The sequence below is a fragment of the Sphaerodactylus townsendi genome, linkage group LG02, assembly GCF_021028975.2.
Source record: "Sphaerodactylus townsendi isolate TG3544 linkage group LG02, MPM_Stown_v2.3, whole genome shotgun sequence".
Taxonomy (NCBI): domain Eukaryota; kingdom Metazoa; phylum Chordata; class Lepidosauria; order Squamata; family Sphaerodactylidae; genus Sphaerodactylus; species Sphaerodactylus townsendi.
Window position 1 is genome coordinate 122,474,147 of NC_059426.1, and position 27,084 is coordinate 122,501,230.

The window sequence follows — 27,084 nt, forward strand, 5'->3', positions numbered from 1 at the left end:
CATGTAATGTAGAGGGAACACACAGACAGGAAATTGGTCTGCTTAAGGCCCTAAAATGTATAGTATTCTGGGCAAAAACTGAAAGGCTGGAAAAGGTGTACCTTCTTATACCATGTTTCCTTCTCATCTTCCTACAACTCCTGAATCCTGTAAGCTTTTAAAGAATCCCAACTATTGTGAAGCAAAAAGATCCTGGGGACAGAGATTAACAAAGATGAGTTTTAAAAAGCAGCTACAAATTCTAATTAATTGCACCCACTACTGAAAGGACTATTTAACCCTCCAAGGGCTTAATGTTAAAAACAAAACATGGAAAAATTGCAAAGTGTAAATATGCTTTATTAAAACTCATTCTGTGGTTTTAAAAAAACACTCGGGCATATACTCCATCATCTACTGATTACATAATGATAATATAAGTAGACTAATAACAGGACTATGTATGCCGCTATGATTTCCTCGAAAGTAAGGGCAGGTAAAATATATATGAGATAGCTGTACTAGGTAAATAGAATACATTAATATCAGGTCGATAGCAACAGACAAAATAGAAATTAAGAAAAGAAGAAAACCTGTGCAAAACACTGAAAAGTCTGATAAAAGTTGAATTATGGTTTAAGGTTAATATGTAAGCCATCTTAGTGCAGATTAACTGGAAACATCTAATACAGTGTAATAATTAGAATCATGCTCGTCTATTGCAGGACATTTCCCGTGATACTCATACTTGAATAAATGTTGTTATCTTGTTATTTGTTAAATACGTTAGCCTTCGTTTGCACAACAATAGTTAAGTAGTGACTTGGAAATCCTATTGTGTTGCTCATCCTTTGATATGATAGGAAGAGTATTGACTTTCCAAGATAATTTAAGTCACATACAACATGCCTCCGCTTTAGCAACGGCAATTCTACTTAACCTGCAATCTTCAGCTCTCCTCTTGAGTTCAGCCAGAGAAAAAAACTCTCGCGAAACCGGAAGTCAAGCAATGTAGTTTTCTGTCGCTTCCCCGTTCATCTCTATGACTGTGGTAGGATTTCCGGAGTTGAGACCCATCTATGTTCCGCAGCCGTCTATTGACCTCTCGCTTGCTCGCTCGCCTTTCTTCAGGTGAGCATGCGCGTGGAGCTTAGAGTGCCTTAGCAACCAAAGCGGTAGACGGTAGCAACCGGAATCCTAATAATGGTGAGTCCGCTTGAAGACTGTCGTGGAAAGGAAACCACGGGAAGTCAGGCCTGGAGCTGGGCGAAAGAAGGGGGAATCCGGCGGCGGGAGAAGCCCCCGCGGATGTGGTTTGGGTTGGTGAGAAGGGAAAGGGTGCCGTATTTGACTGGAAATACTTTCCTGGGGAGAGGAGCAGGTCCCTTTGGAGAAAGGGGGAAGCAAAGTCAGCTGCCTGGATGTTGCACTGTACTAGAGCATGGTGCTTATGCACTTCACTTTTGAGCTGTTTTTTCTGTAACTGCGCTCAAGTTGTTGGGGAGGGAGGTGGGCAGGGAGAGGTGAGTTCCTGGATCAGGAGAAGGAGGAAGGGTTGCTGTGTAGCGTCACAGCAGGCAACAGCACGAGAAGCCAGAGAAAAGAGACCCTTTGTCTCTATTCTCCCCCTTTCTGGCTTGCCATGTGGGCTCCTGGTTGCTCCCCAAGTAAGCGTGATAGGTTTTCTCTGAATTCTTTGGTCCACTCCCCAAATGGTAGCAGCCCATTGATTTGACCATTTCTTAAGTAGTAGAAAAGCAAGTGAGTTGTGGATGCTGTAGGTTGCTTTTCCCGGCAGACAGTCACGGTCTACAGCGCTGATCAGAGTGCGAGTGGCAGAGACCTCGATTCAGATGTCACTTCAGCTGTGAGCTCTGCAAGGAGCCTTAAGGCAAGCCACTCTCGGTTTCAGCATGAGGAAAATAAAACTGACCTACTTTAGAGGATGTTGTAAAGATTACTGAGGTAACAACAAAGAGCCTTCTGGCACCTTAAATACTAACAAATATAGAGACATTCGATGCCATGAGCCAGCGCTCATTTTGCTTGATGTGCTCACCTAAGGGTATCAGCAAACCAAACACAAAGAGAAGAAATGTATAGATGATAAAATCAACCCAGAAAGCTAAGCCGTGCAAAAGACAGTAGAAGGGGCATTGCGCTAATGTGAAGAGCTTGAGTTAATGCAAAATTGGAGTAGAAGGGAGATAATGAATGTGAAATGCTCTAAACACAAAATTGCTGTCTGTGCTAAGTAATTATTAGATGGCATCTGAGGCAACACAATATTTTCCTTTGATGTTTGAACCCTGATGTAATCCTAACACGTTATTGTTTCACAGGAAGACCATTCATTGGAGAAAAGACCTGAATAGTTCATGCAGGCTGTTTTTTATTCAGGAATCCTCTGAGTGTTGGGAATCACCTTCAGTAGAATGGTAAATCAATATTTTAAAGGTTGCTGTGAACAGTATCTGTGTTAATAAGTATGACTAAAATTTCCATTCATGGAGATTTATTCAGTGTGCATTAAAAATAAAAATGTTAAAGTGGAGGACATAATGATTGGTCCTTTCAGAAGCTTCTGCTGACTTGAGCAAAGTTGTCATAGAAGAGTAAAGGCAACAAGGTGGTCCTGCAAATAAGAGAGGCCATGAAGGGCTTTGTATGTGATAGCCAGTACTTTGAACAGACTCCTTTCACAGTCGGCCAGCTAATGACATGTCTGCAGAATGAAAGTAATATGCATGCTGTGTCTAGCTCCCATTTATAGCCAGACTGCAGCATTCTGGAACAGTTAGAGTTTCCAAGTAGGTTTTGAGGGTAGATCAATGTACAGTACATTACAGTAGTCAGTCTTGACGTTACTGTGGCGTGAATCCAGGTGACCAGGTTAGCTGTATCAAAGTAAGGGGTCATCTTATGAGTTGAGCTGTTGGTAAAAAACCTTTTTTCACCTGCATTAACTTGCTTCTCCAGTAACAAAACTGGGTCTAAGTATGACTCCTAGGCTTTGAATTGTCAGTAAGCGTCACTTGCTCTCCATCAAAGTGGGGAGAACAATGACCTTCAAGATCTCCTTTCCAATCAGCATTACCTCTGTCTTTTCAAGGTTTAGTTTTATTTTTAGCCAGTTTATCACTTCACTTGTAGCGAGTTTATCACTGCAGCCTGACCTCTACTGCATCACCAGGAGATTTTATCTTTACAAAGAAAACTTTACAAAGAAAATACATATCTGCTCTTATTTGACTATAACCATTACATTGTTGATTGTAAGCTCAGAGGCTGATGATGTTTTAAATATTTACTGATGGTACTACGTGATGGTGTTCTCAGACACAGATGACACTTTTGCCCTTTCATTCATGACACAACTTGCTTACTATAGAAACAAATTAACTGTTATTTCTGTGTGACGAGCATGTGGATGGAAGTTATAGAACAATCTAGATATAACCTTGTGCTGATGCTTGGAGGAAAATAATGAAACCTAGTTCCTCTTAAAGCCAAAACATTGATTTCAAGAGTGTATGTTCTTTACTTTGGTGGCCAAATTTTCTGCTTTTTTGTCCTTTTTTCTATTTTGACCATCTGAATGCTGATTATAATTGAAATTGAGAACCCTACAGTACAGTCCTAAAATGACAGTTACACCTTTTTTAGGCCATTGACTTTAATGGATTCTGAAATATGTTAGTCTGCTTAAGAAGTCCTGTGGTGCAGAGTGTAAGCTGCAGTATTATAGTCCAAGCTCTGCAACGACCTGAGTTTGATCCTGATAGATGTCGGTTTCAGTTAGCTGGCTCAAGCCTTTGACTCTGCCTTCCCCAGTCATCTACACTTTATACCCAGCGAGTACTAATTTTACTGATCTTGGAAGGTTAGAAGGCTATTTCAAACCACCCCATAAATAAAGTCTGCCTAATAAACACTGTGATGCGACATCACCCCATGGATCAGTAATGACCCAGCATTTGCATCGGGGACTACCTTTACCTTTTAGTATAATAAGAGTATGATGAATCAAAGCTAGAGTTGCAGAGTAAAATGTGTTCCACAATGGACAGTGTTCCACAATGGACAGCCTTTGGAAGTCAAACTGCTAGAAGAGCCGCTATTGTACAGGTTACACAATTTCTTTCCTCCATGTGCTAAATGTGATGACAAATATGATGGCTTCTATCCTAAACCAGCAGAATAAAACTGCCATGACTTTCCTTCTAAGACAAAGAAGCAGAGGCATCTGAAGCCCTCAGCTGACGTGGATGTCATTTTTACAGGGATCTTTCACTTTAGCTGTACTGTATTTACATTATGAATAATATTCCATTTTCTCAAATTTGATTAAAGAAGTTTTTTTAAAAAAATGGAACGTCATTTTACAACAGGTTAAATTATCCGTTAGTTCAATGAAAGTTGTCTTTGTTTGACAAGAGTATCTTAATATTGCACCATGTGCCCTTATTTGCATATGATTGTTTAATCAATTCAAAGTCAGACAATTTACTGATTAGGCTGCTGGTTTTAATCATTTAACACTTTTTTGTGTATTTGTTTAGGCAAAAGCAACAACTATTAAGGAAGCTCTAGCTAAATGGGTAAGTAGAAACATGATTAAATAGTGGCAACTTTTTTGTGAATAACAGGGCTCCAGTAAGGTTCTTTGCCAAGACGTAGAGATAGTGTATGTGTGTCAGATGTTGCTGTCAAGTCACAGTTGGCTTATGGCAATCCCATAGGGTTTTCAAGGCAGGAGACATTTGAGGGTAATTTGCTATTACCTGTCTCCTTATTGTTTGAGAGAGTTCTGATAGAACTGGTCACCCAGCCAATGGTCACCCAGCCGACTTCCTGCGGAGGAGTGGGGACTTGAACTCGGTTCTGCAGATTAGAGTCTGCTACTCTTACCACTACACCATGCTGTGTAAGCGGAAATGTAATTCTATAGTGGCATGGATATTCTATGTGAAGAACAGAACTCCAGAAAGTTTTTTTAAGTTATTTGTAATGACATTGAAATAATAGTTTGTAAGAATACATACCTGAAAAAAAAGTATAGAGTTGTATTGATTCCATTGACTTATACTTTGTAATCCACTTGTAGTCTTAAGTGAATGAAGTTGGGTATAGATATAGCAAGTATGGTAGAGAACCTTCAAAGGCTTGTGGGGACACCTCTCTTTTGTGTCCCTTTCCCCACATTATTTTGTTTTTCCCTCCTCTGAGAGGTTAGGCTAAAAGTGTGTGACAGGCCTAACATCACCTAGTGAGCTTCCGTGGGAGACTGGTGATTTGAACCAGGGTCTCCTAGTCCCTATTCTGATGCTCTAACTTCTACATCACACTGGCATTCACAGAGTAGCTGCTGATGAACAGTAGGTAGCATCCAGGCCTAGGTTGGTCATGCAAGTTGGAGACGTACCAGGGGTAAATGGCGCCCGGAGACAAATTGTCTCCCCCACCCCAGCTCCGCCTCCTGATGCCCCCAGGCTCCGCCCCCTGATGCCCTCGACCCCACCCATGTCATTATGGACATGGGCAAGGTCTAGGGTGCCCACCTCCTCTCCCCCCAGACTCCCCCTGCCACCTGGCCCCCCTTTAAGTATCCTCCGATCTGGCTGACTTCACTATTAGAATATACAAGTGGGGACCTGCAAGACTTACAGAGGGGAATCCCATCCTCCTCTGCACTTGCTTCTTCATCCCCGCATTGCTTGTTGTTACTGCTGCAGCCCAGCCCACTCCTGGGGTCTACTGCAACCAAGCTCTCAGTCACCGCTGCAGCTGCCTCCATGTCCCTCATGCCTCCTGGAGTCCCCAGCCATCATGGCTGGAACTTGCACAGCTCTCTGAATCTGCCATTGCAGCTGAGTCCCACATATATTGTGGAGTCTTTGGCCAAGTGCGACTCTCAGACTTTGCCTGCAGTCAGTGCTGAACTCAGAAACTCCTGGCTTATCTCTTTCTCTCCAGGTGAAACAGAAATACTGATGGAATGCAAAAGTTCTTCCTGTGTGTATGTAGAACAAAGTAGCTTTGTTTCAGCATGAAGAAAATACTTTGTGAAATGGCACTGTAAATTCAGTGTTGATTGTCACCAGTTCACACAATTTAGGTGTTTTTTATTGTAGTGTGCATTGTAGTTTATTCCTAGTAAACAGGTGAGGTTATCATGAGGGCCCAGATTGACGTACCAGCACATACTTTCCAGTAATAGTTTGGTTGACAGTATGCCAGTCATCGTTTCGGTCTCTTGTGTCCCAAATAAATGCAACCAGTTGGTCATGTGAACTGCTTTCCAGACTAAAAAGGATGGTAAGTTTCTCCTGGTAATTAGCCAGAGGTTGATGTGTGTATTATTCTGCATAAGACCTCATTATTTTCTATTTGCTTAGGCTGAATGTTTTAGTTGTAGAGCAAAGTGTTTTTTCTCTCTCTCTTTTTACTTAGGAAGAAAAAAATGGCCAGAAACCATCAGAGGCCAAGGAAGTAAAACTTTATGCCCAGGTTCCTCCTATAGAGAAGATGGATGCATCTCTTTCATCTCTTGTTAACTGCGAGTAGGTTCTGTATCAATTAGAGAAGGAGAGGCAACCCGCTTAGTGTAGAAAAAACTATCTGTACTCACTGTTGTAGCTGATTTATTTTTTTATAATTTTTGTCTGAACAAAGACATGGCATCTTTCACCAACTTTTCTTCAGCCACTTAGTTGTAATTCAGACATTTATTTATTTATTTAGAATATTTATGAGTTGTCTTTCCAATCAGTAAATCCTCAAGATCACTGGCATCCTGCCAAACTTGGTTTGTGCCAACCACATTGTAGAACACAAATCATGAGCTTCCAAATACACAGACCACATGGTTTAGAGTTTTTCTTTCCCTCTGCTTAGCATTCCAAGCCCTGTTCAAATGCCCTGTTCAGATGTTACAGTAGATGCATGTGCATCTGTTTGTAACAAAGAACCAGTGTGTGTTCACTTTTCAAGTGGAACCAGAGACCGATACCTGGAGAAATGTGAGGTTTATGGAATATATTCATCTGTACATGTCCTGAATGTATCATGAGTTACTCAGTGTATGCATAAAGAAAAATCAAGTATACAATGTACACAGATGCATGTGTGTTCATTGTAACTTACTAAGTCTTTAGATACAGTGGCCTGTGGAGACAGAACAATGACCATAACAATGTTGTGTAAATGCTGAAATCATGTCAAACCATTATTAGTGCAGATTTTGGTTTGCCAGCCAACCATAGCTCATTAGTTCAAACTAAACTATAATTTAACTTCTGTAGCCGTGATTTGGCATAATGTCTTCATTGACAATAGTCGATATATTCTATTTTGTACTGCTTTTACTTATCTTAAAGGCAAGGACTCACCCATAGCTCTCTGTTCTTATGGCTGCTGCCTGGACCCTTATAATAGCTCAAAGACATAGAAAATATAGCTATAACAAACAAAAGAAAACATATTATCAGAAAACTTAACTACTATAAATAATTTAGCCAAAGAAAACAAATATGTGAAACTATTCTGTTACCATTTCCTGAGATTAGATTACTTTTACTTACAGTGTAGCAGGGGAAATCACTTCTAATTCTACTGCTATCCAGAGTTGCAGTAGCCAATTAAATACTGATGGAACAACTTTTTTTTCTTTCTTCCAAGCCTATATATACAGAATAAACTGAAATATTGTCTTAGAGGCCATAGAAATTCTCTGCCAACATTAGGGATTTCAAGACAGTTGTTTTATCCCTATGAAAGAAGATTAATGTACAACTTCAAAAATTAGGTACAAATCAACATAGGTGAATGAAGGAGGATTGATGTAGATGAGTCTGCAGGACCCTGTGTGGTAAATGGGACATTCTGCAAGCTTTCAGTATTGATAGAATGGGTAACATAATTAACAGCCCAATCCAGATCCCTGGAAGGCCAGGGATGGCGCCTCTGCACTGCAGCCCTGCTGCCTCTAATGTCAGCTCCACCCTGGGAACACCTCCACCAGGTCTCCACTGCGCTGGCAGGGCTGGTGGTGCTGTGGGCGTGTTGACATGGCACTGGGCACCACATCTGGGTGTCCTGGGGGGGCTGTGGCAGCCACTGCCAGTGTGTTTGCCCCTCCACCGGGGTAAGTGCTCCTGGGTGGGCAAATACACCCGCATGGGCCCTGCACTGGAGCCACAACCTGATTTGCTCCCTCCCTTTGGTTTAGCTGTAAATGTGTGTTTTTTTCTCATGCATCTCATTGTGGCTTTACCAGGGTCTTGATCTGCACAGTCATGCAACCCCTTTGTGACAGATTTTGAAAGTTTTCCATAAAAGCCAACCTCTATACTCATAGTTCCTGCATAGGTTGCATGATGAAAGAAAGATTCAGTATTCTAGGAAAATGTTATTTGTAAGGAAACAACATAATGTTTCAGTATTTTTAATGTTCCTGTTAACGTACAATTCTGTTTTCCATGTAAAGAAAGCTGTCCTTATCTACAAATTGTATTGAAAAAATCGCCAACTTGAATGGACTGAGTAAGTGACTAATGAAAGATCAGTGCATGTATTATTCAGCTGTTTTTAATACGTATCATTATTGATTCACACCTGATGACATCACTCTCTCTAAACCTTTATGAACAGTGAGTTATTTGGCATCAGTTATTCTCATAAAAACAATCTAAAATCAAAACTGTATTTTTTAAAAATCCGCCCCCCCAAGCAATAGAATTTTAAGAAGGCTTTGATCTATTTATACTTTGCTGCTTTCTGAGTAGATACTGGAGTTCTTGGGGAACACTACAATCTTGTGTGGTCTAAATTGACTCCTGCTTCTCTACACAAACCTAGTGGTACAAGATCCACTTTTTTGTGGGATGATCCTGTGTCAATAAAAAGTGACTAAATATGGTCACAAAATGGATGAGTATGATTGGATTTATCTTATCCCTCCCTGTGGGGAGAGCTGTTGCCATGTGTGTGAAATCATTATTACTAAAATAGTAATTATTGCTAATTAGCAATTAATAATAATTTATTAATTATAGTAATGCTAGTAATAATAATTATTAATCATGGTAGTTTTATTACTAATTATTATTACTAAATAATTATTATTCTTTAAAATATAACCAGTTGCTCATTTTTCAAGTTGGAATGAACAAGCAGCTTAGAACTAAATAATCAAGTGGGGGTTTTTTTAGAGAAGAAGCTTCTAATAACAAAGTATCTTAGCTTTGCTTACTGCTTCTGATTAAAGAAACACACGTTGCTCTATTCCTTTTGGTGGAATTAAAACAGACCGTGGGCGGCCAGGGATGGCGCCTCTGCGCACATACCACAGATGACATGCTATAATCTTCAGATTCAGGTTATGATTAATGAACCTATTAAGAATTATCTTGGCATATCTAGGGATTGTCTCAACACTTCATTCACTGGATTGCGAACACTCCAGCTCATAGGCAAATTTATCTGATAACTGATGCCTTTGTCATTCTATATAAGGATTAGATATTCATGCTGAAGTTATAAGATCTGTCAGCTGCCAGTGATTCTGTGAGAGGGGATAACTGGTAAACAGATGTGTTTTGGATAGACTTGTTTATGGTGATTTTGTTCTTTCCTTGCCTGGTTGCTTCTAGACTCTGATTTGGACTAGTTCTTTGAAAGATTTATTTTGGGTGGCTTCCAGTGCCATCTTGTACAGAATTACTCTAGCCTAAGCCCTCTGAAATCAGTGGACTTAGACTGGAACTGACTCTGATTATATTGTTAATCCTCTTCCTACCTTCTTGGCCCCTGCCACACATGCAGAATAATGCACTTTCAATCCATTTTCAATGCACTTTGAAGCTGGATTTTACTGTGCAGAATAGCAAAATCCAGTTTCAAACCATTATGAAAGCAGATTGAATGTGCATTATTCTGCCTGTGCAGAAAGGGCCCTTAAGAGGAGGAGGCGAAAGCTTGTGATTTTCTGGCAGGTAATGTGAAGTAATGTTTGCTTCCAGTTTTGTCTTCTCACTTCTATGTCAAAAGTGCATCATCTGGGTAGAATTCATTAGACTACCAAGCACTGACTGAGACACTGATTTCATCTGGCAACAATTAGTCTCTATATTATTTGTTTTGAAGCTATTCAGGTCCCTTTCATTTGTTACAGTATTTGGGCAGAAACAGATGACTGCTGCTTGTATGGTTACTCTGGGAAACATCTAATAAAGCAGTTTTCACCACGTGGGGAGCTGCTTATCCGAGCTGCTGTCTGCTTCTGTAACTGTGGAGAGGCTCACTGCATGGCCACATCTTCTAGGTGAATGGCTAGCCATATAGCTGGAACAATTATGTGGGACAATTTTATGTGGCATCTGCTTCTCAAGAGGCATTCCATTCCCTGCCTCAGCTATGTCCTTTGTTTTCCAGCTGGAGCAATATAAATCATACCTGGGTTTTGTCTTGTGTTAAGTTTCTGCATTGCTTAAATAGCCAGTGATGCTTAAAAAAATTCCAATGTTTCTGTTGCAGAAAACCTGCGGATTTTGTCATTGGGAAGAAATAACATAAAGAATCTTAATGGACTGGTATGTAGCCTGGTTCTATAATTTTGCTAAGGTAGTAGTTATTTATACTGTTACAACTGGTTAAGGAAGGAATAGTGTAAACACTAGCATAACTGTACATGTTCTTCATCACTAATGGCATTATTGTCTCCAGAACATTTTCCTAACTACTTTGCAGGTAAAGTATCAGTCAATAACGTATCTTTCAAACTAGGGCTTTTCCCACATGGAGGAGCAAAATGGGACCCCTGCTCTGTGCAGTGGAGCAGGCATGGATGTCACTAGTATGCCATACACCTCTGTTCCCCACCCCTCTACTGCGTTGGTACAAAGTGCCAAAGTGCCAACTCACCAGCAATAATTCCAAGATCCTTTGCGGCTCAGCAACCCTGCCCCCCTCCTTCACAACTGATCCACAATGCTCAGAGCAGTTTCCAGGAGAGAAAAGTCTTACAGGGCCAGAAGGTGGTGATACAGAGCTGAATTTAGTCATTTTGAATGTGGAATGGAGTTCTGCTTCCTTCTCTGGTGAAGCTTGTGCGTGGAACCTCCACTTTCAGCTGCTCTACATTTCCTCTCTAAATCAAAGCAAAGTTTTTTTTTTTAATTTGCTCCAGGTTAAAAGGGAAAGCTCTGGGAGTCTTGAGTCATGTTTGGAGTTACTGATGTTCTGTGACTGGGAGGACACAACACATTACTAATGTCAGTGTCTGTTGAAGTATCCAGTATGTCACCTTCAATAGTCTCCTACCTCTCTGGTCACTGGATCTCAGACTATGTGGCCTTCTTTTAGGGAGGCATGGAAGGCACAGCATGTACTAGTCTCTCTCAGAACAATGCAGAGTTCTTTGAGTTGGCTGAAAATCTACAGTCATCTAACAAGTAGATCTCCTTTCCTTTTCATGTTGCATTAGTCTTGTTAAAGAATTCTGTATTAGGGTATTGATTTTCTTAGAAAATAGTTATATATCTTCTCCTGTAATCTTTTCTCTACATGTTAGCTGGTGGAAAGGCATTATGAAGTCCGAAGGAACACTTTTTTATTTTGTTGAGGGGTCAGAAAGACAATATACATAGTAGAAATATTTAGAGCATGTTTTTCTGAGACATGTTACTACCTTTCAGGAGGCAGTTGGAGATACATTAGAGGAATTATGGATATCCTACAACCAGATTGAGAAATTAAGAGGACTGCATGTGATGAAGAAGCTGAAGATTCTCTACATGTCCAATAATCTGGTGAGAGACTGGGGTAAGCTGGAGTCATTGTCCTGAAATTTTTCGGTGATCTGTGGTGATATATTTGTAGGTACCAGCTAATTCATATGTATACATTTGTTCCTGAAGTGGTAAAGATGTGCAGCCTCATCCTAAGACACTGGTGCTTCCCAGTAGCATGGCCAGTGGGGGAGCAGGGGGAGCGATCCCTCCCCTTGAGCACATTTTTTTAAAAAAATGGCACCCAAGCCCCACAATTTAGGAGAAGGGATGGGAGCAAGGAATGGAAAAGCCAGTCAGCTGACCCTGACAGGAGTCAAGCAGGACAGCACCTGCCTCACAACACCTTCTGCAGTAGAGACAGGGAGATCTCAGCAAAAAAAGGGGTGGGCAACTGGAGGAAGGCTGTGGCTCATGCAAACTCTTGCCTGCAATGCGCAAGACGCAAAGAGTGTACGCGCATTCCGTGGTGTTGTCCTTCTTGCTTTCTTGGAGCGCAACTGGTTTCACGGACCAGGGGACTGTCGAGTTGGAACTTGGAAGCACTTCACTCTGAAGAGAAGGGCATGGTGTGCTTCCCTCAGTGATGAAGTGTGAAGGTAACATCATTACCTCCCTCTCAGCACCCATCTCCTCCTCTCCTCCCCCCAGCTCTTTGGTTGTTTTGTCTGGCCTTTCTGCCTGTTCGTCTGGCTTGGCCGAGTTATGTTGCTGCTGCTTGGCTCAGGTTGTTTCCAGTCAAATGTGTTAGGCCTCTGCCATCTGTGCAGCCCAGGGGAGAAAATGTGAGGGAGTCTTGGACCCCGCTCAGGGGGCAGAGTTGGCTGGGTGGGGACTGGAGCTGGCTGGGGTGGGGTGGGGGAGGAAGAAGAGGGCACTGGATGGAGGAGGGCGTCTGCTACATATCTTTGTCTAATCCCCTTTTAAAGTCGCCTAAGCTAAATATTGAGATGAAATCTGTAAGTATAATTATGTGCAATCAGATCCATAAGTGTATTTAAGAATTGCCAGGGGAAAAACAGCATGCTGGCAGGGGCTGATGGGAATTGTAGTCCATGAACATTTGGAGTGCCATAGGTTTGCCACCACGGTGCTAGGGTATTTGCTGCTATGGTGTTGCACCAGTGCTAGAGATTTGACTTTGGCTGGGGAGCTGCTCCTCCCCTGGGACCTCCTGCTTGTATATCGTGCTGGCATAGCTTTGCAGTGCCTTATCTGCAGATGTTTTAGGCTTTAGCATTTGCCAGCATATCTTGACGTTATTCTGGCAAAGGCATTAGTCAGTATCCTATACTGGTCAGAGGTGGATTTTAAGTTTGGCACCCTGAGTCTTAGCAAGAAACCTTCAGTGCATAACACTGATAACCTGCTAAAAGCAATATTTCTCAAATCCTTAGAAAATATTAATTGTGTAGAATGCGGTGATGCAGCAAAGTGGTCTCCAGTGTGTACTTTCTCACTTATAATACTAAAATATTGTACAGTGAAAATGCTTAATTCATCATCTGCTGGCTGCCCATGCTGTTCCTGAGGATGAGTTTTAGTGCAGTTTTTCAATTTGTTTCATAGCATGCTGCTCCGATTCTGACTGGATCTTTCTGTGGTTGCAGCAGAGTTTGTGAGGCTGGCAGACTTGCCATTACTGGAGGATCTGGTGTTTGTAGGCAATCCTCTGGAAGAGAAATACTCTGCAGACTCGCAGAGCGCTTGGGTCGAGGAAGCGACGAAGAGAGTGCCCAGACTGAAGAAACTTGATGGTGAGAGCAAGCTGGCATTCAAGCAATGAGACAGGCAGAGTACTTATAACTCCTGTTTCTCATCTATAGTTATTTGAGGGCTTGATGATAGTTCATCTCGGTCTAGAGATTTGGTATATTGTGGAATTGTCCTGCCCACCTATCATGCATACGTGGATTTTTTAAATAGGCTCTAAGTCTTAGTACAAACATTGGTGTCAGGCATCATGTTATGCTCCAATTCTAAGACGATTGCTGTCTCAAAGATTATATTAGTTAAAGTATGAGGAAGACACTGGAAAAGGCTTTAAAGGAATAATGTATGGGCATCAGGAAAGGCAGAATCTAGATGTTCTGGAATCTTAATTTGTGTCTTCCACTGGCTGTCTGATTAAACCTTATCATTTACTTCTTGTACTCTTACAACTCAGTGTAAAGGATTCAGTGGTGTTGATGAGCGGGTCAGCCGCCTGGCCTTGACTACATTCCACAACCCGGGCGATGGGCCAGCTTCTGCGGCGGAGACCTTATCTCTGCGAGGGAGATGAGACCTACGTTCCCATGGGAAACCGGGAGGGGGATGGGATGGACAGAGTTATAACCTGTGCTTCTGGCGGGAGATATTATTCCTGCCACGGCGTGTACGTGAGCTTTCTAGGATGTCTGAATAAACGGTCTTTTACACCCAAAAAGCCTTTTATTTCTGCTTCTATGGAATTCCTTACATTGTGGCAGGAATCTATCGTTCATCTATCTTCCTAGTGCAGTGGACCTCTGGTGTCTCGGCATGGAGAGGTTGAATATTCCTGTGGAAGGTTCGGTAGCCCCCAAAGAGGGCTCCGAGCTTTCCCTTCTGGATTTGGAGGAACCGGCGGGAGAACCGGTCTCGCTGGTGACTCTTTCCCGTCCTCGTATCAACACGAGTCTTCCCTTACTCCGTTGGGACGAGGGACGAGAAGACGACCATGGGGACTTACATGAGTCGTTTGGGGCGCTGTCTATGGATCGAGCGCCTGTGGATCGGATATCTGCCCGTTTTTATGTATGGATTACAAACCTCAGATGCAACCTGTCACGGAGGAGACGGGCCTGACCACCTTTCATGCGGCAACACAGGAGTCCATTGAACGATTCCTGGACTCGTATTTTGGTGATGCTCCCAAGAATCCACCGTGGCATAGCACTGGGGCCCGTCCGAAGACCACCGTTGAAACTGGGACTATACCGGGGATTGGGAGGGGTATCCGTACCAGCCCGTCCGGAACCCCCAGATCCCGGACCAGCAGCTGCACCTGAGATGCCCGATGGAGCCCACCGGTGGAGCACGGCGTCCTGCGTTCAGATGAAGAGGAATCCGAAGAAAGCCTGCATTCCCATCGGATCTATTCCCTCCCCCATCGAAAGAGAGCTGGGATGAGGAAGTGGGCAGACTGCGAGATGCCCAAGAAGCATGGGCCCGTGAACGCCAGCTATGGGAAGAGGAACGAACAGCTGCAGCAAGAGCGTGAAAACCTGCAAAGAGACCGGGAACAGCAGCGCAAAGAAATCCAACTCGAATTGGACCGTGCCAAAGACGCGCTGCAACGGCAATATGTGCAGAACCTATCAGTCCATAATAAAGTCCTGGAACACTCCAAACTGGACTTACAGCGTCAACGCGAAAGCGTTCAGGCCTTCGCGCACGCAAAGTGAACTAACTGCAGCTGTTCAACGAGACGAACAGGCCAAACTGGAACGAGAAAGCAGCTTTGCATGCGCACCAGGATGCATTGACTCGCGAAGCGAGAGAGAGCTGGCCGCCTTGGAGAGGGAACTGAAGAAGCAGCAGAACAGGACAGCCCAAGTTGGAGTCTACGCTGTCACTGGTACAGCCCCGGCGCCAGAGGGGCTGACGCTGCTGGGTCCTGCCACCTTTCCAAGGACTGGCTCCCACCAGAACACCAGCGGCACCGGCGTTGGTACCTCCACCTCCACCGATTCCGGCCCCCCCTGCGCCGCTGCCTCAGCCTGCGCTAAACCGCCGCCCCAGCGGCGCCTAAGGGCCGTGGAGAGAGGATATTACAGACCTCCAATACCTGCCGTGTCGATGGGACCGCTTCCAAACTTCCCTACTTCATCCTGCAACTCGATGCCCACATGGAGGACTATGACGATTTATACCGGTCTGAACGCGAAAAAATACGGGACATCGGCTCCGTCCTGGATGGGGCGGCAGCCGACTGGTTTGTGACTCTTTTGAACCTGCAAGATGAAGATACCGCACGGTGCCTGCGTTCCTCCAAGCCTTAAGGGCTCGCTTCCAAGATCCGGGTGCTGAAAATGAAGCTATCCGCACCATCAAATCTATTCAGCAAGGCAACCGCTCGTTTGCAGAATTTGCCCGTGAATTTCGTGCGGCGGCTGCTCGACTCCCTCCTGAGTGGCCTGAGCGCATGAAATGTGAATACTTCTCGGATGCTGTCGGCGGCAAGCTGCGTGAAACGGTGTTTTAATTCGGATCCCCAGCACTATTGCTGATTGCAGCGAATTAGGATCCCAGGTGGCGTGTCGTTTGGAGTACGCTCGTGCCGGGCCACGCCCAAAACCCCCCACTACGACCACCGCTGCGACCCCCAAGCCAAGCCCAGCCGCCTCTACCGAGACCACCTCCGAGCGCCGTCGCCGACTGGGATTGTGTCTTTACTGCGGAGGACCGGGTCATCTAGCCGCCAACTGCCCGAAACCACCGACGCCCACCGCCCCGCCCGCGCGCACCCCATCTGCCAAGCCACCACGCAAATCCGGGCCGCCCCCAACAGGCTCGTCTAAGGCAGTTACCGAAAGCGACCCAGAGGAGGGGGAAGCAGCTGTTTGCCTTTCTTCAGCCCCCATGGATATGGGTTCGACTCCAGACGCGGTGAGTGAAGGCAGCGCTCCCATTACGATCCAAGCGTTTCTGGCCAACCCCGCTAAGCATACTCGGATTATAGCCTCAGCCCTTGTAGATTCTGGGTGCTCCCATTGTTTAATGCAGCCCCAGGTGGCGGAGGAACTAGGTCTAGACCAAGTCCCCCTGGCTAAGCCCATACCATTCACCCAAATGGACGGCAGTCCTCTCGGGAGCGAAGGACCGGCCCAGTTCAAAACGCAACCGGTTCTCCTCCGCTGCGCCGACCATTGGGAGAAAATTAGTTTTATTCTGGCGCCAGTGGCCAAACACTCCATAGTTCTGGGCATGCCATGGTTGTTGTTGCATGAACCAAAATTCATTTGGAAAGAAAGGATCTTAGAATTCACTGACCCTCCCTGCGGAGAACACATTAATTGGGGGGAAAACTCGGCTTCTCCTGACATACCCCCCCCCCGGCTTCATCAGCGATGCACGCTCTAATTGCTCCCGATTCTACCGGCATTCCACCGGCTTACCAAGATTTAGCCAGAGTATTTCAGGAGCAAGAATGCGATCAATTGCCACCCCTTAGATGCACTGACTGCAAAATCGTAATACAGCCAGGGGCTTAACTGCCCAAAGGTAGAATCTACACGCATGAGTCCCAATGAGGAGAAGGAACCGTGCCTTCTTAGACAAGAACCCTCGCCGCGGGTTCATACGGCGGGCCACCAAACACACACATGCTGCTCCTGTATTGTTTGTAAAAGATGGGTCTCTACGGCTCTGCACAGATTACCGAGGACTCAATGCAGTCTCCCTGTCCAATAAATACCCTTTGCCATTAATCAAGGACCTTTTAGACGCATTGGGCAAGGGACGCATCTTTACTAAGTTGGACTTGAGAGAAGCTTACTACAGGGTCAGAATTGCGGAAGGCTATGAACACTTGACTGCATTTAACACGGAGTTTGGACAGTTTGAATACTTAATAATGCCATTCGGGTTAAGTGGGGCCCCCGGAGCTTTTATGGCCCTTATCAACGAAGTTCTCCATGATTTATTGTACAAGGGAGTAGTGGTGTACTTAGATGACGTTTTAATTTATTCACAAACCATGGAAGAGCATGAAGCATTGGTTCGGGAAGTATTGAAACGTTTGCTCAACAACTCCCTCTTTGCCAAACTTTCGAAATGCTGTTTCCACCAAACCTCTATCGACTATTTGGGTTACCGGATCTCGCCCGAGGGCCTAAAATGGATCCTGCTAAGATTGATGCAGTCCTCCAATGGCCTGCCCTACCAACCTAAAGGCACTCCAATCTTTTCTAGGTTTTGCTAATTTCTATCGTGACTTTATACCCCAATTCGCTGAACTGACTCTCCCACTCACAGACCTCTTACGCACTAAGGGTAAAGATCCACTGACTGCCAAGCCCGGGGCCCCCCTTTCCTGGTCTAAAGAATGTCAGACAGCCTTTCAGCTTTTAAAATCTGCTTTTACTACCGAACCTATCCTGGAAGCACCCTGACCCAGATCTCCCGTTTGTGGTTCACGTGGATGCCTCGGACAAAGCAGGGCAGCCCTGTTGCAGAGAAATAAAGATGATAGGCTGGTTCCGTGTGCTTATTTATCAAAGAAATTCTCCGGTGCTGAACTCAACTGGACTGTAGGGGATAAAGAGACTGCGGCCATCAAAGTAGCACTCTCCACTTGGCGCCACTGGCTGGAGGGGGCTAAACACGCCTTTCAAGTTTGGTCGGATCACAAGAACTTGGCCGCGCCCTCTCCACCCCTCAAGATGTCCGCGAAGCAACTTCGTTGGGCCGATTTCTTTTCTCGTTTCTCTTTCACTGTCCATTTTTTCCCCGGAAAAACCAATAAACTGGCTGATGCTCTCGCGCCTACCGAGGAGGGTGGAGCTGCCTTCACGGGACATTCCGCGCACTGTTCTCGCCCCCTCCCAGGTAGGGCTGGCTGTCACCCGATCTCAGGCGTCCACTCCTCCTTCTCTGCCCATTCCCAGCCTGGTCTCTCCTTTCCTACGGGAACTCGAGGAGGCGGGGCTGCGCGAGCCACCGGCGGAGGAAGGTGACTCCCAATTGCGTTTGGAGAATGGTGTTTGGCGGCGGGGGGATTGTTGATGCGTGCCCCCCCCTCCGTAAGCAGGTTCTCGAGGCCTGTCATGATGCCCAGCTCAGCTGGACATTTTGGCTTCCTAAAAACTCTGCATTTGGCCTGCCGTCCCAATTTTGGTGGCGCGCGATCGCAAGGACATTGAGGCGTATATTAAAGGTTGCTCTGTTTGTGCGGAAGCCAAGAACGTTCAGGGAAAACCCCATGGTCTGTTGAAACCTCTCCCGGTGGCCTCCGCCCTGGGAAGTCATCTCCATGGATTTTTTTATTACGGTTGCCAGAAAGTCATGGCAAGGCGGTCTTGTGGGTGGTGGTGGACTTATTTTCTAAACAAGCCCATTTCATCCCATGTGCTTCCATCCCTCGGCTCCTAAGTTAAGCCAGCGTCTGTTCATTCAGCATATTTATCGTCTACACTCCGCCCGTTAAGGTGGTCTCCGACCAGCGGGCCCCAATTCATTTCAAAGTTCTGGAAAGCTTTTCTAGGTTTGTTGGGGGCCGCCTCGGCGGTTGCCGCCCTACCACGTTCAAAGTGACGGTGAGTCAGAGAGCGAACAGAACCCTGGAGCAGTATTTCACGTTGTTACACCAACTACCACCAAGACAATTGGTGCGAAGCTAATTCCGTTTGCAGAATCGCCTATAATAATGCGGTTCATAGCAGTACAAAAAAGACCCCGCCGAAATTGTGTCTGGTCGGTCCTTCCCTCCGTTGCCGCAACTACCTCGCGGAAGCATTGGATCCTCCGGAGTTTCAGCAGTGGATTTCATCTCTGGCCGAGGGGTGGAAAATGGTCCAGACTGCCTTACAGCAGGCTAAAGACTCCCAAAACTTCAAGCGGATAAGCACCGCTCGGATTTCCCTTTGCGTGTGGGCACCTGGGTGTATTTGTCTACCAAAAATCTCAGAGACGTGCATAAATTTTCAAAACTAGGCAAAAGATTCGTGGGACCTTTTCAGATTACTAAAGTGATTAATGATGTCACTGCCCGATTGGACTTGCCTAATTCTCTAAGTAATATCCATCCTGTCTTCCATTCCAGTTTACTCAAGGAGGCTCCTGTTTCCGATGCCTGGCACGACCCGCCGGAGAGACCCCCACCGACTATTATTGATGGCCACAAGCATTACGAAATTGACGCCATCCTGGACTCTCGCTTTAATCGCAAACGCTTACAATATTTAGTCTCTTGGGTGGGGTATTCCTCTGGGTATAATCAATGGGTTTATTCCGAAAATATTGACGCCCCCGCCCTCATTTCTGCTTTCCATCGCACCTTTCCGCACAAACCTGGGGGGGAGAAGTCTTTTTTAAGGGAGGCAGAGTGTAAAGGATTCAGTGGTGTTGATGAGCGGGTCAGCCGCCTGGCCTTGACTACATTCCACATCCCGGGCGATGGGCCAGCTTCTGCGGCGGAGACCTTATCTCTGCGAGGGAGATGAGACCTACGTTCCCATGGGAAACCGGGAGGGGGATGGGATGGACAGAGTTATAACCTGTGCTTCTGGCGGGAGATATTATTCCTGCCACGGCGTGTACGTGAGCTTTCTAGGATGTCTGAATAAACGGTCTTTTACACCCAAAAAGCCTTTTATTTCTGCTTCTATGGAATTCCTTACACTCAGTTCTTAACTATTTTGCCAAAATGGCATTTGATATTCAGCCTGTGCATTAGTCTCCTTTCCTAAATTAAGGCAGGAATTAGCTAGAAGTTGTTGAAGGCTTTCACAGCTGGAATTACTGGAGTTTTGTGGGGTTTCCCCACAACACTCTAGCTAGAGGTTGGTTAGTGATGCTAACATATTAATTTTCCTCTGAAGTTTACTAATTGTTTTTTTTCTCTCTCTCCATGTTTATTTTTTTTAGGTATTCCTGTTATTAAACAGGAAGAAGGTGATGAAGGAGAAAACTAACCCAACTTCTCCTTAACTCTTAAATTATTGATGTATTTCCAGCACTAAACAGTATGTGAAGCTTTTGTATAAACTTGTCTTTGAAGAAGATCCTGGGTGACATTTTTAACTGGATCATCCCCATGTTCTCCTTTCTCACCCAAAGAGATCTTTACCAAAACTGGGGCAACATTACATGACTAGACTGTCCTTCACTTTTTTTAGCTGTGGAGATTTAACTTTTTGTTAAGCAATCCTTGAAAGAACAGATTTATTTTTATTTTTTAACACTTAGGTTCAGTTTTCTTAATTATGAACACATTTTCTAAAGCATTTGTTCAGTAGACTTTTTTAATTATTTGAAAAGGGAGTGTGGTATTTTGTATTGAACTGTGTGTGTGTGTTAAATCTGATATTTCTTTTCTAAAGAAAGGCCCTGAAACCCATCATGGTCTGAAGGTTTTGCAGAATCTCACCTTTTCCTTCTCACCTGTTACATTAATTATAGCCATACAGGCATTGGTATCAGTTTTGCCTGTTACAAAAGAAAATTCATGATACAAAAAAAAGAAAATAAAACACATTGGTGGTAGATGGTCCAGAGCTTACCATGTTGAACTACATACCTTTAACATTCTGGAAGTAATTTACTTTAAAAAAATATAGATATATACAGTGTTATATACAAGCAATGCATTTATTTAGACGAGTCACTTCTTTCCAAAGCACCAGTTTGATGTGGTGCACTGGCTTGTGTTATGTTTTAAGAAACATGATACTTCAGAGCTGAACAATAGTTCTTGCTGTTGCCCTGAATGTTCCCCAGTAGCCAGGTCCTTTATCTGTCTGGAATCTGATTGTAATCTAAGGAGGGGCAGCTGTCTAAGCTGGCATCTTAGTTATAAATTAGTTTTGGTTTCAGGGTTCACTATTTGGGGAAAAAAAGCTGAATGAACTGCAGTTTGAAAAGAAGGGGAAGAACTTGATGGCTGGCAAGACTTGAGAGCTCTCTGCTCACATGGAGTATATTTTTTAGTTAAATATACACTATAATCCAATAGATCTCTTATTTGTACCACTAATTTGCAACCCATTCTTAAAGAGAGTAATGAGGTAATGCTGTTTTCCACAGGCTCAGAGTGGCTCACATCACAGTGTAAACAATAAAATTACAAAAGTAGTGCAATAATTAAAACCTTATTATTAAAATTCTAACTATAAAATTCAAGCGGTGCCCTTTGTTAAAGTTTGATAAACTGACAGGGACCACCAGCAAAGGATGCGAGGGAGAAAAAGGAAAGGAAGAGGAAGGCAAACTGAAAATAACGGACAACTAAAAAATGTAAACAAAAACGGGTACAGAGGCCAGTGAGATATAACCATCGCTGCCTCAACCATAGGTCTGATTGAGGGGGAAAGTGATTTTGAGAGGGAAAGTGATAGGTTCATCTAGAATTTGACCCCTGAATTACTCTTTTTCTATGATTATGCAAATTGATTTTACTTTTGAAATCCAAAATTAACTTTTAGGATTAATTTATTGTCTTCATGCTGGTTGAGTGCATATGCCACTGGCTTGATTTTCCTCCTAAAATTAAGCATCATAATTCCAAAGTATATTTATATTTCACGTTAATTGTTTCTGTAAATAATATTTGGTGTACGGAGGTTATTTTTTTTAAGTAGCTTTCAAGTCAGATTTTATGCTTAGCATTCTTTTCCCAAGGATGACCTCTGTTCCAACCTTCCTTTGATCCTCAGCATAGGCAGAAACCCACTTGTTGACAATCCAGTCAGTTTCCTATGGATGAATGATTAACAGCCCCATACAATGAGCAGGCCAAAACCAAAAAAGCCTCCCAGCCGCTGGGAAGTCCCCACTGGGTTCAGTGGACTTTCACCCCCATAAATCCCAAGCCCTGGCTGTCAGTGCAACGGGGACAATGGCTGGGAGGAAGACAACTGGCATTGGCTCCTCCCCCTCCCATACTCCTGGACTTCCCCCACTAAACTGACCTCGGGGATGTTGACACAGTGTACAGCACCACTTTCCACTGCCAGGGAGGGCTGCCACCACCTGCCAGCAAATTAACTCTGGGGAGGGCAAATCTGGGAGGGCAAACCCACTGGCGACTGCGCCAGGGAGGGCAGGCACAGCTCCACACAGCTCCCACCAGTGGATTCACACACACACACCCTTTGGATGGGGTTGAAAGGCTCATCTCTCCTGGCCCAGGGTCAGTGTTTGTTTGTTTTTAAGACAGTAAAACACTTTGTGGGAATGGTGTTCCATGCCCAAAAATGTATTAGCTTACGGGAGACAGGAGAAGTGGTGGACAATCAGCACTGGAGTGAGAGACCCTCGCAATGTCTGACCGTTAAAATAATGGGTACTATTTTATAATTAAGATGTAGCAATCCTATTGATCAGTCACAGCTCAAAAGCATTGCTGCCAGTTTGTACATAGCCTCCCGCAAAATTACTTACAACAAGTAACAGTTGCCTCCAGGTGATCAGGCAAGAAAACTGGAACAATTACTTCTCCCCTCCCTGCCCCCCCCCCCCACCTTCCTTTCAGGCAACCAGTATGTCCCAAAAGACCATCTAACTATGCACTGGTAGAGAGGCTAGTAAAAACTATATGGGCCAGTAAGTCTTGTGGACTTGTTTGCAGCTACACCTGTTGGGGCAGGAGTGAATTATTTTAGTAGTCAAATCTTAAGCTTTTCAAACACACCTGCTAATAAACATTCCTCTCAGCTATATGTTTCTGTGCTTCTGCAAGTTTTTTGGGACCATCATAATTACTTATGTTTACTGTACATCAATATACTGAGAAAATGAGTTTCAAGTCTTGGTTAATGGATACTTTTTAAGAGAATATTTTCCAGTTTCTAAATCCCATGCTCCTGAGAAAGGAGTCGTGAACTGTCCTGTCCTCAGGAAGTCAGGTTCATAGGGAGGCCAGTTCTTCCTTTTTGTAATTGTTGTGAGAATCAAACCAAGCAAGAAAGAGCAGAACTTTCTTGCTTATTTTGATTCTCACAACAATTACAAAAAGTCAAAGGAGTTCTTATGGAGGATGTGGGATCCTTTGAGTAAGAGCTATACAAAAATGGATCTGCTGCTGGTAGCAAACTGTGATTCTTTAAGTCTTGGTGATGGCTCTTTTGAAATAATCCATTCTGCTGTTCCAGCAAACAGTTGGTGTTTTTTGAGGGAGATTAACTGTGAATTATGGAATTGCTTCTCCTTCTACCACCTTATTGTTGCTCAGATCCAATTGTTGAGAGAAAAGAGGCCTGTAATGCTCTGCTACTTACAGCTGGCCTGTTGCTTTAGTAGATTGCCAGCTATTTTAATATAAAAGGGTCATGGAGGAAAACTTTAGGAGGTGGAAGAGAAGAAAAAAGAAACATCTAAAACATGTTATCCTTCAGGGAATACATGACATGACTTTTGCTTACAATATGGTTGCAGTTGGAACAGAAGTAAGGAAAGAAAAAGTTCTGGAACCCCCATTGACCAGTTGAATCATTCCGGTTAAAAGTTTATGGACCAGGAGAGATTTCTGGACCTTGAATTCATTTTTGATATACCTAGGGGGGAAAAGTGACTGTGTAGCAATAATGCTTGGGTGTTCAGACCACAGTTCTTCTACAATTTTATTTCACTTCAGTTTTGCCCCTCAGTGGTAGTTTAATGTTTTTCCATACACAACGTTCTTCCACTCAGGGGCCCATTCACATCCTGATAAATGTCATGTAGCATGAAGGGAGAGAAAACCTTGAAGCAGCTACTGGCCCAGCTTTAGCTGCTGCTAAAAGAAATTGCCAAAGACTAGTGAGATGGTTTGTGAGTAGGAAAAGTATGAAAAATCAGTATGCAATAAAAGAAAAACTGCTGTAACAACAAAGGAAGAGAAATAGCTTGAGTTTTCCCAATTTCCCAATTATGAAGGCTTTAAAAGAAGGACAGACTGTTTATAGGAGAAGAAATCCAGAAAATGTACAAAAGAATGATGGGGTATAATCTAGACTGTAACACTTCCTAGTGAAAACAACTGTCAGTAGTAGATCATGTGAGAATGTACTATTACGAATGCACCATTATTCAAGGCTCTCAGTAAACAATGCAAGTAATGCTAACAGGCATTCTTGATGGTGAAATACCTTGTGTTCGTGTATGCTGCAGATCTACACAATGGTTAATGTTCTTCTTCAGCCACCTTTAGAAGCCATTATTAAACCATTTGTTTGTCCACATCTTTTTTTGAAATTTATCAAGTTTTTGTTCTGCATTTTGTATACAAGAAACAGTTAATAACTGTACATAAATTGATAGAGAAAACACATCCATCCAAGTTGTGTGATATATTTTCAGAACCCAAATTCATGTGTTCCTTCCTTCCTTAGTGTACATGCTAGAAGAAAAATATGAACCCTTTTGCTTCTGGAGCATGTCAGTGTGCTTTTTGTGTGTAATATTTGAATGGAAGATGTGTGCATGAAAACATGCAGAGAACACATGATAGGGAGCCTTGTTTTCTACATGTTTGAATACACACAATTCCTAATTTTATACATACAGTGTCGTCAACACACTGTGGAAATTCAGGGTGATATCTGTAGAGACTGGAGCAGTCTTTTGTAAAGTGTTCTGCAATCTCATGTAGTTTAAAGCTTCTATGACCTCCATCTCTGCATAGAATAGTGACATTGTTATCTAACAGGCAGAATAAGATAAGTAGCTAGCAACCTTTTCTGACTAGGCATGAACTGAACATCAGAACAACTGGTATTACTGTTGAATGAGTAAGAATCTTTATTATTTATATATCAGTGAAAACATTCTTGTGCTGGAATTGGCCCCAAACAAACCACCACTACTTGCCTTCTTGAATGGATTATATTTACTACTGTGGAACTCCAGTCACTGAAAAGGGGATGTTTTTTGAAAGAAAATTTTGCACTTTAAAATTATGCACTGGATGTTGGTAAAGAGAAGGAAAATAATAACAGCTGGGTCAGCAGGTAATTCAGAAGTCTTTCGTCGTTGCTCTAAGCTTAAACTACTCTGTCTTTCCACATCCCTTGTGATTACATTACATTATATATTTTTTATCATGGATGAAAAATACCCATGTTAAAAAAAAAGCCATGTTGGATCCCACTGATGAGAAGGGTGGGTTGAATTATTTTGTGAAAGTGACAGCAATTGGAGAGAGGTTGACTTGCTTTCTAGGCTGGTGTGTGACCGTTCATGGCTACTGTATGTAATAATTTATACCAAGATGTCAATGGGCATTTAAAATAGACAGCTGTCATTGATGGGCCATTTTGGCTCCACGAGAAGACTCTGCTCCTAAAACCCCACTACGGAGCGCAATTTTGAAATGTTTTGTGCGGTGGTAGTTTTATATACACACAGTATAATTTTGTAGCATGACCATATTGTTAAACTTTATTGTCAAGTTCTTTAGATTTGTTTATAAATGTGACTTGTGAAATAATAATAAATGTTTTCTACCAGGTAAGATTCTTGGCTGTTCTGTTTACTGTTAAATGGCTTAGTAGTCACCCTGCTAGAGTTGCCATGTAAAAAGTGGGAGTCAAACCGGGGCGTCTCTAAACTAAGTTGCTGATAGTTGTCAAGTAATGTTTTGACTTCTCAAAGGAGATTTTTACTGTTCTTGTAAGAAAGGAATTTAAGCATCTGCCACATGAACATTAGCCCACTGCCCTGCAGCTTCATAATCCCATAGCCAAGATAAAGTTACTCAGAATAAATACATTGCGTTCGGCAGTACAGACATCAGAGACTAATGATAATAGTATTATGTAACTAATAGGTTAAATCAGAGAAGACAACCAATGGATGAAGAAGGGGGGGTAATACACAATGACACAGGTGTATGTGTCCAGACATAATCACCAAAGAGAGATACCCCCCTGTAAGGATAAGACACATACAACCAAAATTAGGGGGAGAGGAGAATAAGACACACAAAACTCACTGAGGAACATGCCAGGCACCCGGGGAATTACTTGTGTGTGCCACACTGGTAGACCATGACCTAAAGAGCCATTCTATATTTATTATTAAATGTGGGAGAATTCTACAAACTAGAGTTGCATCTCATGATCAGCAGCATGTTGAGCATGCACATCAGGACTGTTAGGGGAGTTACGCTTGAGACAATATGGTGCAGTGGTTCAGGTATCATGCATCTAGGAGACGCAGGGTCAAGTTCTTTTTCTGACATGGAAGACTTGCCTTACCTACCTCACAGGATACAATGGAGACTGGAAGAATGAAGATGTAAGCCATTCTTGGTCCCCATTGAAAAGCATGACAAAAAAATCTGTATAACGTATTACAATACATTCTATCTCTGTTATGTGTCCGAGGTGGCTTATGATAATAGCACAAGTAAAACACCATCAATAAAGTTACAATTTACTTGAAGGCATCTGTGTTAGGTATTGTTGCCATACTCCTCCTGACGGACTCCCAGGGCACTAAAGACCTGGGAAGAAGGGCCAAAATTTTATTCTAGGGGTTTTTTTTACTTGGTTTTGATTTCTGCATCCTAATCCTATCATATTGGATGTCATATTTTTGAACTGCATTGACTTGCATTGTGGAACTTTAAATAACATATAAAACACCAATAGTG

The 27,084-nt window shown here is 43.4% G+C and overlaps 1 protein-coding gene across 9 annotated transcripts; it reads left to right on the forward strand.

Moving 5' to 3' along the window:
- The first annotated feature begins 1,016 nt into the window (after positions 1-1,016).
- DNAL1 (dynein axonemal light chain 1) lies at positions 1,017-25,941 on the forward strand. Of its 9 annotated transcripts, none has more exons than XM_048484386.1 (9): positions 1,017-1,110; positions 2,322-2,417; positions 4,542-4,580; positions 6,433-6,542; positions 8,468-8,523; positions 10,516-10,571; positions 11,676-11,802; positions 13,379-13,525; positions 20,379-25,941. In XM_048484386.1, exons 2-9 carry the CDS (start codon positions 2,415-2,417, stop codon positions 20,423-20,425), a joined length of 585 nt encoding a protein of 194 aa, XP_048340343.1. In that variant the 5' UTR covers positions 1,017-1,110; positions 2,322-2,414; the 3' UTR covers positions 20,426-25,941. The 9 variants fall into 9 exon arrangements, with proteins under 9 accessions (XP_048340343.1, XP_048340342.1, XP_048340349.1 ...); XM_048484385.1 differs by having other exon boundaries at positions 1,050-1,185; XM_048484392.1 differs by having other exon boundaries at positions 1,050-1,185; positions 13,382-13,525.
- Positions 25,942-27,084: the final 1,143 nt, after the last annotated feature.